Source organism: Temnothorax nylanderi, unplaced genomic scaffold (assembly GCF_030848795.1).
Source record: "Temnothorax nylanderi isolate EJ_2023f unplaced genomic scaffold, tnyl_v1.0 TNYL_tig0079_pilon, whole genome shotgun sequence".
In the NCBI taxonomy this organism is placed as follows: Eukaryota; Metazoa; Arthropoda; class Insecta; order Hymenoptera; family Formicidae; genus Temnothorax; species Temnothorax nylanderi.
Window position 1 is genome coordinate 475,578 of NW_027249141.1, and position 12,656 is coordinate 488,233.

The following is a 12,656-nucleotide window of genomic DNA, read 5'->3' on the forward strand; positions in this document are numbered from 1 at the left end:
GCTTCCGCCAGAATTATTGTTGGATTCACCATTAACCGGGTCGCAAAACTACAAAGCGATATATGGCGCTCGGTTGAATGGACGTTGAAATCCGCGAAAGTGGCCCTTTTAGGTCTTCAACTGATCTATTTATTTCTACATAAATTCTAATACGGATTTTTGCAAACCGGGATTTTTTTTATTCTCAAATTGTACAATATTTGGCATGCTGATCCTAAATAATAATTATTTTTTCTTCCCAAATATTTTGAATATTCTGAATTTTTTTAACTCCCGAATTTATAAACTGAAATATTTGAATGCTTCAAATATCGACATCAAATATCTGTATTTTGAAGCATATAACACGTAATTTCAAAAGTAATGAATAATTGTACAAACACGTAGTTTATAAATAGTTAATCGTCTGATTATGAATTAATATAAAAAAATATGTATTTACGAACCATCGCTGATGACGCAAAATTATACATATCAAAACGATGTGCATTGCAGTTTGCCAATTAGGTCGCAATGTAAGCACTTCCAAGTGAACTCTCGACACGCGCTTTGGCCTTTAATTTGCAAAAACGTGGATCCGAACTCTTCCGTTGTGCCGCTGGGAACACTAATTCCTAGTTCTTTAGATAAACTTGGCTCCGTACTTCCGTAATTGGAAACTTGCCTTTCTTAGCAGTTCGCGCGACTGCGTGCTCGTAGGTCTCTCTATGACCTAATGCGTTAGCTCTCCCCTTTACAGTAAACATTGTAACGACGAATTACAACCGTTGCCGGTGCCAGAGGAGACTTGCGCACTTTGATCTACTTGTTTACAAGATTGTTAACCCGAGTAATGGAAAATAGTGGAGATTCCGACGGTCATTCTATCGAAGCATTAAATGATTCTGAGAAACGATATTTTGTTGTTATATATTATTAGTCACACAAGACATTACGTATCAGCGTTAAGTCTTAACATATGAAATATGTCTCAGACGTGCACGAATAGTGCGTATCGCGTTTAGATATTCGTAACGGATGAATGAAAGAGGTTTTGCTTCTTTCAAGATCAGTGTTGCACATATATCCGTCGCGACAAAAGAAGCGCGTTGAAAATGAGAACATGAGGGAGCACACCGGTGAGATTAAAGTACGTCCTATGAAATTGAAGCCGCATCCTTGCAACTCTGGCCATTTCGAAACAATACTTGCGATGAAAGAAATTAAAATAATTAATAAAGAATAGAAAAAAAAGGAAAACGAAAGATACATAATTTGAAAAGTCATTAAAGAAACAATATTGCGTTTAAAAAATCGGCTATTTAATCACATATAAGTTACTTAAAATTGTAAGTGCAATTAAGATTGAAGAAACATATTATTGTAGGAAAGGAGATATTTGACTATTTTTAAGATATCACAGATAGATTATTGAATTAATTAAAATATTGATGTAATATAATATAATTTTGAAAAACTGCCAAAAGAGACAACAAATAAAACTTTATCTCACTGGCAATTACCGCAAACGAAGTCAGCCATGATCCAGCACCATATCGAAATTCTTTCGTTCGCTTCCACGTGCAATCATCCAGCGGAAATTCCGTGGAATTCGCTATATCCGGTTGAACAAGCACGAACTAGAAACTCGAAATTCGAAAAGCGTCGTCAACGCTACGAATATTGCAAAATTCAGCGAATTATATCATGTAGGATCTCGCGCATGGGTGCGTCTAAGCGATCAACTAAAATAGAAGTTGAAGAAAACCAAACTAGCTCAGGTTTCACAAAGTTTACATGAGTTTTAAGTATTAAAAGAACTCGCATTTTTCAACGTTAAGTAAAGTTCGATCTTATTGAGCAGACATGTAATTTAATTTAAATAAAATTAAATAAAATAAAATTTAAATAAAATTTAAATAAAATTGTTTGTTGCACAATTCTAAAAAAATTGAGAGTGCTCGCTTATTTGCCACCTTTTTGCCTTTGGTCACAGCGCGCGTCCACAACTTTTCCACGTAGACAGCGCACACACCCTGTAGGACACATTCCGCCCCCCCCCCCCCCCGAAAAAGAGGCGCAAACTAGTCGTTTCCACCGAGATTGGCTTTCGGCGGGATCTGTAAACAGATAAAGTAATTAACACCGATCCTCCCCCTACTTCGTTGCTGTCGTCGCGCTCCGCATTCGGGGTAACGGCAGGCTGCATTTAGGATAATTGCTAGTGCATCTCACGAAAGGCCGCTTCAAACGTAAAAACGGTCATTCCGCTCGGTCGTGCAAAAACGCGCGTGCAAATTCGCAAATCGATCACACACACACACATACACATTCGCGCGCGCAAACGCACGGCGCGCGCGCGTTACCACACCGATATTCGGCACCATGTACCTCGCCCCGGAATTGGAATGCCACACGAAGCGTGTATATCGCCAATAAAAAAATACAGACCGACCGTTTTAGTTACAGTCTGTTAATTAACGAATTTCTTTCGAAAGTAATAACGCAAGATTTTATCCCGCGCGCGTTAACTTAATATATGACCTAATTTAATCTAACTAACCGTGATGTCGGAGTTGTACGTTTCATCAAAGAGCAGAAATTTCTTGCCGGTAAGATACAAACATTGAAATCGATAATATACGAGTAAACAGTGAGATATTTTTTAAGTGGAAAAATTGATCGATGGTGTAGAGAAAAACTTTTCCAATAATTTATCTTAATAACTGCATCCGCCAAATACATGAGGGGAATAAATACAACTACATTTTTACATTATGATATCTTGATATCCATGTTAAATTTTTATTGTAATTAATACAGCTCGCGAAACGGTAATATTTTCGTAATAGAAAAATTGAGATATTTTAAAATTATTAAACAATAGGTACATGAGAAACTAGATATAATTTTATTGTTATTATTACTTTCATTAATTTTTATATATTACACAACTCTACAAAAAAAAATTTTTTTCTTGTCCTTGGATTCATTTCATGATTTTCCTATTCATCATTCACCAAAGTAAAGGAAAAATATCAATATCCCCTTTAAAGTTTGTTTTTGTAGTGGTAATACTAATAATACAGATTTTTGCGTTTTTATAGAAACAGTAACTAACACAAGTCAACATGAATTTTGCGTTTGAAATTAGGGTATGCAATTACGATAGGTTTATCGACAGTCATCCGAAAAAAATTTATATTTCATAAAAAAGTTTGCTTTTGTAGCCAGGAGAACGTTTGTACGATATTTTAAAAAATCTATGATTTTAATTTTATTATTTATTATTAATATCTATATTTGGGGTTTAATAAGAGAAAGTACTCATGAACATAAAAGAAAGAGTAACAGGGTTCACTTTTAAACTTTTTTCCATTATTTTGTAAGCTAATATAATAGTTAAAGTTAATAAAAATAATATACAAATATATTTGTTTTGGTTTTTTAACAGATAAAAATTAAAATCATAGATTTTTTAAAATATCGTACAAACGTTCTCCTGGCTACAAAAGCAAACTTTTTTATGAAATATAAATTTTTTTCGGATGACTGTGTCGATAAACCTATCGTAATTGAATACCCTAATTTCAAACGCAAAATTCATGTTGACTTGTGTTATCTATATCGTTTTTCTGGTTGCAATTAATAAAAATAATTGCTTTACAGAGCGGTACATGATTTAAAAAAGCATGTAGATTGACAGGTACATTAGGGTGAATACAGAAGGATCTAAGGATTCGAGGTGTAATCCCGACTAATTGAATAGCAATTAGCAGCGACATCGTGCAGAATCCACCGCGTCGACCCTTGAACGCCCTTCGTCATTCCAATTTGCGTTCTCACACAGCTTCTCGCGCGCTGTTCTCGCAGCCTTACTCTTCGACCTCGACGTCTCACGTAGTAACCCTTCGTCAAGGGCACTGACGTAGTCTGAAAACGGATATGAAGACGGAATTTGAATAACATGTTTACGCGACGCCCGTCGTCTTCGAGCTAATGGCCTCCGTCTGACTTCCGAAGTCGCCGGCAAATTTCGCATTTCAAGTTGCAGAAGCGGAAAATATACTTGCATGGAGGAAACTTAACGATGAAGCCGCGTTTTGGTATTTACTAACGAGAAGCGATGAAGTTTGCAGTGCGTTGCTTATTTCTGTACATCAAACATGCATCACAATAGCGTAAATTCTGCGTGAAATGTGATAAACTTACCGTTAGAAAAAGCTACTGTATAGTTATAGCAATTACTTTAATATTTGTTATAGAGTTTCGTGTACTTTTTTCGCAATTTCGGTAGTATTTAAATACGACTGTATATCTTCTGAATTTAAATGGATTTTACTTTTAGAGCAAAATTAATTTAATATGTAAATGTTCTCTCCAAAAGTCGGAGAGTAAAATATCACTCAAAACGAGCGAAATGCAAGTGCACAGAGAAAAAAAAAGCTGTTGCTTCAATTAAAGTGCTATCACGGGGTGCCAAAAACATAAGTAGTTTATTCAATTGTATTATTATTAGACCCAATATCTGGATTATTAAACCAATAATTTAATCATTGGTTTAATAAACCAATTATTAGACCCAGATATTGGGTCTAATAATAATACAATTGAATAAACTACTTATGTTTTTGGCATCCCGTGATAGCACTTTAATTGAAGCAACAGCTTTTTTCTTGAGTTAACGTAAGAATAAATGTCAGTTTGGTCAAAAATACAACCCGTGTTAATTTTTCACTGACAAAGCAAAGAATTTTGGAAAGCTTTTTTTTTCTCAGTGTGTAACGAAAAGTGAAAATTGTGCATTTCGAGTGATTTACCATTCTAAGGAAGAGTAAAATTGCGCTCTATAAGTTGGAGTGAAATCGCACTCAATTTGAGTGAAAGGGTACGCTTTTTGAGTGCTGTAGACCAGTGTCCAGGAGTGAATTATGTTAGTCTACAATTTTGAGTGGAAAATTTCATGATTCTCTGTTAGAATCATTTATTAGTCGATCTTTGGAGAATCATGACTCACTATAGCTTTATTAAAGTGAGATCATATTACTCTAGTAGAGTAGCCGCTCTAAAAATTTTAGTGAAAAGTTCACTCCTATCTTATGAGTGCCCACATTTACTCAAATTAGAGTGGCAACCCTCTCTTTTGACTATCGCAATCACTCTAATATATTAATGGCGAAACCATGCACTGTATGAGATTTAGAGAGAGATTTATATTACTAATTTCTAAAAAATTTCTAGATTTGGTATTATATAGAAAAATAGAAGAAAAAATTACATTGTGGAATAAATGTCGACATTAATCTTCGCCTAATAGCGCGTCATGAACAATGAGAAATATTACAGCAAAAATCTGAAGCTGATATTTCCAACATGTGTTAAATAACGAGGATATCTTTTCGCAGTAGGAAGCGTCGGCAGGATATAGGAAAGATTTTCTTGGAAGACGAGGCTCGCATGTACAGGAAATGGGATTCCTTGTCGACGACAGAAGCGTGATCGGTGTATCGAATTTGGTAGTGGCCTCCGATTACGAGGATGCGAACGTGCCCGCGTCGCGAAGTTCCGCCGACGAAGAGCTAGGACAGGGGATGGGCAGTGAGGATGGATGTGGTCGAAGAAAGTTGGCGAGAATGTGGTATAAAGAGAAAAGGGCGGAGGGGGGGGGGAGGGAAGGAGAAGATAGGAAAATACGTCGTGACGCTAACGGACCGTCTAATGGATTGGGAGGAAGTAAACATCGTCAAAGAGAAGAAATTAACGAGAAGTTGGCGACCGATAATAATCCTCCTATTCTCTTTCCTCTCCCAATCGCTCTCCCGATTTCGTCCAGATATTTGGATTTCCCGAGTATTTGCGTCCGATGAAAATAATTTCCCGATTTATGTGTGCCGAACAGTAGTTTTACATAAACGGAAGTTTGTTCTAATCGGTTTAATGCGAAAATAAAGTGGTAAAAGTAAGAAATTTTTATTGCATCTGTGTACGCGAATCCGGAAAAGAGACAGTTTTAAATCGTAAAACGTGAAGTGTTCTTTTAGAATTTCAGTGAGCGACAGAGAGAAAGAATTTAAGCATTTTCAAGATTAAAGATAAAAGAGCTTAAAAAACCGAACATCGTATTATTGCATTCAGTGAATATGATATTATAGAATCAGGAAATATCGCAAAAAAATATATTTTTAACATATGTAAAATGTTACATTTAAAATAAATTAAATTTTTATTTAACTGATATCTTCGATATGTCGTCAAGTATCTCTTGCTGTACATTTCTGTACATTTTCTTCCTCATTCGGTAAATTACTCCACAACAAGATACCTCAAAACGTCAAGCGTGGATGCGGAGTTTCTCGAACTTTATGAATTCCAGCCAACGGAAGAATTCTTTTAATAAAATATCACGATCAATGTGAGAATTCACCGACTCCTTTTCCAAAACGAATTTCTTCGAGGTCGACACAGAGAGCGACAACTTTGTTCCGTCCGTCCATCCATCTAGCATATGATAAAGTAGACGAGGCGCTCGGTTGCCGATCGTAAAATAATCATCGCCCGCGGGCAACGGTTATGTATATCTGACGTAGATACCGTCATTTTCTCGGAGAATTTTGTGGAACAAATGAGGATGGCGGTAGCGAGAGGAAGGGAGTATCACTACGTGGTACGAAGGTAACCGTAGGGAGTAGCAGATAGCGGGAGATAAGTCGTGTAAAAGGTGCGGGGAATCTGCAACGATACGATGGAGAACGTGGGGAGAGGTTGAGAGAGGTGAGCGATAGGGAAGCTCCATGAGGGAAATATAGCGGAAAGGGGTGACGCGCTTGGGTACTGTGTGAGAGATAGCGGAGAGACGTAGGAGGTCTGTGAAAAAGATCGAGAGACAAATCTACCCTCGCGCGTAGGGGGTACTCGCCCGGAGACGAGGCAGGTTGAAAAATAGTCGCGAAGGAATTTCTTATATTAGATTGAAAATTGAAATAAACTCGCAGTGACGTTGGTTGCATCGATTCTCGAAGCCACCTACTGTATTACCTCGATCACCCTCCGAATCCGGGTCACTGGAGGACAGATATCCTGGCCAGGATAGCTCCTGGAAACGTGACGCGCATCGCGATATACGTTATTTTTACGAATATGCTTTCAACAATTTTCTGAGCTTTACCGGGCTGAATCCTGGAACATGCTGCATTGCTACATTTTAAAGAAGTAAAGATCCTGAATTTTGAACTTCCGAGAGGCTAGAAGTTAAGTAATTGTTAATTTTAAAGATTTAGAGAAGAGTGTGTGATAACCATTGAAGAATTTAGAAGAATAACACTTGAAGAGAAGAAATAAATTGAACTTTTAAAGAGTTGAAACTTTAAATCAATAATGAGATAAAATATAACAAGATATATTAAAAAACTTTAAGAGGCTTAGGTTATAGATTTCTAAGTTAGGAAGAAATACATACAAATTATCAATCTCAGACTTGACAATCTTATTATAATTTAAGCAATAAAAACGTTAATAAAAATAGAAGAAGATATAAGTTGAAAAAAATCGGTATATTTATCAAAAAATTATTAATAATAGAATAGTGATTCTGATATAGTGATATAATATACAAATTGATATTCAGATAAGTCTGTACGTAAATCAACGTTCGTGATTGACCTAAATATAATATGACATATTTGCGTAATAAAAAGCCTTTATTGAAAAATACTTTGCCAATATCGACAGATGCCATGAGAAAAAATTTACGAAAGTTTATCGGAGAGACCCACAGAAAACTTTAAGCACTGTTTGCATTTTTAAGAAAAAAGCACAAGATTATCCGTCTTTGCTTTTATTATACAATATTACTAACTATTATTTACATTACAAAATGTATATAAAAACAAAAAAATAGTACTGTAATTTTTCAACAATGTAATTTTTTAAATATCAATGTCTTCTTGGCATGTAATTGTTAAGTTTTAATAAAAATTTTAACAAATTAGAAGTGATAAAAATTTCTATTAAATTCTAATAAAGAAGGAAAGAAAATTAAGTTACTTAATTTTAACGTAATATAATTTTAAAATAGAGAAGGAATTATTTTTAACGAAAATATATTTTTTAATGCTATTTTTTACTCTTTTTAAGAGAATAATTAATTCTATTCATGCTATGTAAAATATATTTTTTAACAACTTATTTACATATTCTTATATTGTTCGATAAATATAATTTTGCGTGACAATATGATTTTTAATCGCAAGAGCTTTGACAGAGAAAAATAGAGAGAAGACCAATATTTTAATATGTATGACGTGTACCTATAATCAAACACTGCTCAAACGATTATCTGGATGGTTGTGAGCGATAGCCATTATTCCTGAACATTAAATCATAATGTGCATGTATAATCAGTGTGATATTTCTCTCGCTGAAATCACGGATCTGTGTTTGCCAATTTCGGAAGGAAGGGATGAAGGTACACGAATTACTGGAGAGCAATTAGTTTGACATCAATGATTTGTGCGATTCTTCGTTATGGAATTCCTGCGCGTCCTTTTTGATTAAACAGTTCGCGTTTTTTTTTTCGCAATAATCTCTTTCTGCTTTTTCCGCTTATTGAACTTTAACATAAATCAGTTTTCCATCGTTATATATTCAGTAGATTTAGATAATGTTATGTCGAATACAATTGCATAGACAGATTAGAATATAAAGTTCAAATTATTCTCTAAAAATATTAATACACTTTTACTTCTCTTATTGCTTGTGTTAATCAAGAAAATTAATAAATTCTGAATACAAATTGAATAATTAATTAAGTATAAAAAAAAGTCTTTAAGTCTTTTCAAAAAGACTTAAAAGAATTATTTAAAATATTCATAATCTTATTAATAAAATACAGAGTTTTGTTATGCATTGTTTTATGATGAAAATGTCGGTTTTGTATTCAAATATTTTATGTATCTTGAACTCGTTATACTTCTTCACATGCATTATACGGAAAGTTAACTAAAGTAATCCTTTCTTTAGCTTCTGAGCAAATTTCTACAACAATGTGAACGCAAACGACATAAAGCATGTTTTGCAAATTTTAGTTCGTTAATAAGCCGCTTGCTGCAAGGTTATTTGCTATATCAAAGGTAGTCTCTTCTTCGAGCACTACGGTCTCGACAAAAATCAAACCGGCTCGTTTGCAAAATCTAAAGCGTTTCGAAAAATCTGTTAAGTCGCTTTACGTTATCTCGCGAACGAGTAATAACTACATTCCCCGTAGATCCCGTATGTGATGTTGTATCTTCTCTTGCAAGCTAACTAACTATAATGCTAATCGGATTTCCGGGGGATGAAATCTGTATGCAGGATTTCTGTCTCAGGATTGCAATTCGGTGCAAACCCACCGCACATACTATCACTAAACATCAGATATATCTAAAACTATAGCTGTAATTCTCTCCACCTAAGTCAGCCGTTATATCCAATATGTGGAGGTAAACGACGCAGGAAAGTGATCGAGCAAATTCTATGTTTTTTCCGTTCATATATCGATGGAATGCCCACCCCGTTATATTTCCGTTCTGTAAAGTGTAATCGAACATGTCGCATGATATGGCGCACGTAGTGAGATCGTATCCTTTTCAAAACATCCGCGAATATTAAACGAGCTGCTGCCGCGAAGCGTAAATCAAAGGGGTTCCTTTGAGGACTCTCTCCCGCGCGCGCGATTCGGCGCGCTCCAAAGAGTTTTGCGTCTCTTACGGTGGAACAGCGATGGCAAAACAAGTGCGCTGGCTAGAATCAGCGAAATAGACGCGTAAGCAAATAAACTGTATATGGGACCTGCAGTAAGCCAAGGGGATATTCCTTTGGCTGTTTGCAAACGCAAGAGCGAAACCTTGCTGAAATCAAACTCTAAAAACTTATGGACAAGTTAAAAAAGCGGAATAACGAAAAACGGGACGAAATAATTAGACATCTAGTCACATAACAATATAATTTTCAAAACTATATAAATTTTAACTAGCACAATTTCTTACATTGTCTCTTGCTGTAAATCTACTGCTATTATTTCTGTCTTAGAGATATTGTTTAATTTTCTTAATTAGAGATCTAGTATGTACTACAGTACTTTTTGTAACTAGAAATCAGTAGTTCGAGGGCGGTCGATAAAGCTGTCTTGTTGAATTCTTGAAGAAAGAACCTCTTTTCGATCTGCAGCTATAAAATAGAATTTGGCAACATCGAGCTAGTTGCATGCCCCGTCGCATTGTAACAAGATCAACCGTGAACCTGGGAGCTGCAGCTGCAGCCAAGCCATCGGAAATAGATTATCGTGCAAAACTGGAGACTGCGCAGGATTACTTGGAATGCGATATGCAACTTACCGCTAATATGCCGTTTCTCATTGGCATTACGGTTCTTTATATATACTGTGTATTCCGCGAAATACACATGCTTACAATAACGAATATTGGAATAAGACTTTTTACATCATGTATTTATACTTTTATAAAAATACTTTTTATTTAAAAGTTGCGTTTATATTAAAACACGTATTTTCTAACCATTATAAAAACATCTATTATTACTTATTCGGCTTTTAATCTTTACATTTTAATTAATTTTTGACAATATATGAAATTATTACATAAAATTTATATCTGTGTTTTTAATAAGACTGCGCTCTTTCAGAAGAAACGGATTAAAATTTCAATTTTTTTCTAACGCGCGTCGTACGCGGATGTTTTTGCTGTTACAGGACTGAAGCCGAAAATGAAGAATCATTATAGAGCGCATCAGCTATCGGTCTGGCTGCGCCTCGTCCCAGAACTTCATCGCGCCGGAATGGAGGATGTCGATTCCAGGCACAACTTGTTCCGCGGCCATAACGACCCCAGTCTATACGATGGCTTCGTGAGACCAGATCCTCTCAGCAGGATCAGCGAAGAGTTCAAGAGGAAGAACCTTAGCACGGATCCGCCAACCACGACGGATTATAGCATCACGACATGCGTCAGCCTTATCCCGGGCACCAATCTTCAAAACGTCCATAATGCCAGTACCGACACCTTAGCCAGCTTGGACGCCGCCGGGTAATTTGTTATTATTCACAATATAAAAGTTATTTCTCCGAATTTACAGTACTTTCGGCTGTAAATCTCTCTTCATCGATCTGGAATCAATGCGACAAACGTTACCTTATATAAGCGAATACGATGAGCTTCAATTTTTCAGTTAGAATGGCGCGCGTTTGCAGAGCATGCGAGACAGATCTGTGCAGCAAGCGAAATAAATAACAACTGCAACGAAAATCAAATCTTTTTCGTAGTCTCTGGTGTACTTTCGTAAACAGCGGTGACATGAAAGCTTCTCTGTCTAGAATACACTTTTGAGTTGGCAAAAAAAAAAGAAACAGAGTACACACAACAGTATAATATAACAAAACGATACCGTGATTGCAAATCCAGAATATATACCGCTGCTGTTTGACAAAATTCTCGTTCTTTATTCCACTGCAACGTGCTTAAAAAATTCAGCAAAACTGAGTGCCGTTAACAGCGCTAAGCTGAAACGCACTCCTGCTCTTTAACTTGTTTCGAAATCTATCGGCAGTCCCCAACGCTATACATATATATTCGTCCAGTAAAACTTTGCCCATGATAAAATGGCATGAGACGAAACGTTATTACGTTGCCACGGGTTTCGCTGGAATATTTCAGAACCATGAAAATTGCATATGGGTATTCTCTATATGTGGTAGCCGGGCAGCTCTGCTTCAAACGCTGGAGAAACTCTTATACATAATAGTTACGGAAAATAAAAATACTTATTACAAACTGTATTTCGATAGAATTCTAACTTCTATTACTGCGGTAAATTATCGTTTATAGAAGAAAATTTTTATTTAAAACACTATAAAGTCTTTCAAACTTTAACTTCTTCACGAGAAGTAAAATACATTTTTTCAGCATTAAAGTATTGATTAAGAAATTGTTCTGTATCGTAGTTACGCGGCGTACTCGACAGCATTGAGCGTGACAATCGCGATCGGCTGCAGCCTGCTGATCTTAAATGTCCTGATATTCGCCGGCGTCTATTATCAAAGGGATAAAACGCGGCTCGAGGTGAAGAGCCTTCAGCAGCAACAGATGTTGAATCAACAATGCGGTCCTCGCGGTTTCACCGAACTGAAACAGCCACCGCCTCCGCACTCGCATTACGCCGGTGGCGGCCAAGTGATCGTCGACGTTGAGAATGAAATGTTAAGAAGGTATCGAAATGTCATTCTGATTCCTTATTACTTATTTGCTACTTGATCTATCGATTATATCGTTATCATTGATCAGTAAAATTTAAAAAAAGAAGAAGAATATATAAATATCTGTTTTATTAAGAAAATATTACATAGAAACTTTTGTAATTTTTGTTAAATTGTAATAATATTATCATATATTTTTTTTATTTATTTCTATTATTACAGAAATGTAATGAAAGGTCCTCCTAACGATTCCAGCGTTCCTTTCCAAGGCCAAGGAACTCATACACTGCCTCATCAACATCATTACCAAAAACAGCATCAGCAGCAACACGCCACTCTTCCTCGAGCCTCAGTCATTCAAGAGATAAACACGCAAACTCAAGTAAGCAGCTTCAAGCTTTATTCTTACGTCGGTTAATTAAAAACGAATTAT

At 35.8% G+C, this 12,656-nt stretch overlaps 1 protein-coding gene across 2 annotated transcripts in view; it reads left to right on the forward strand.

Moving 5' to 3' along the window:
- Positions 1 to 12,656, forward strand: part of Nlg-4 (neuroligin 4) — a 221,646-nt gene that overhangs the window by 204,914 nt on the left and 4,076 nt on the right. Inside the window, exons 11-13 of one of the 2 annotated variants that reach the window (XM_071709540.1) lie at positions 10,724 to 11,057; positions 11,972 to 12,235; positions 12,446 to 12,605. In XM_071709540.1, coding sequence (XP_071565641.1) covers positions 10,724 to 11,057; positions 11,972 to 12,235; positions 12,446 to 12,605 — 758 coding nt within the window. The remainder of the gene's footprint in view (positions 1 to 10,723; positions 11,058 to 11,971; positions 12,236 to 12,445; positions 12,606 to 12,656) is intronic. The other variant, XM_071709541.1, reaches the window with a different exon arrangement.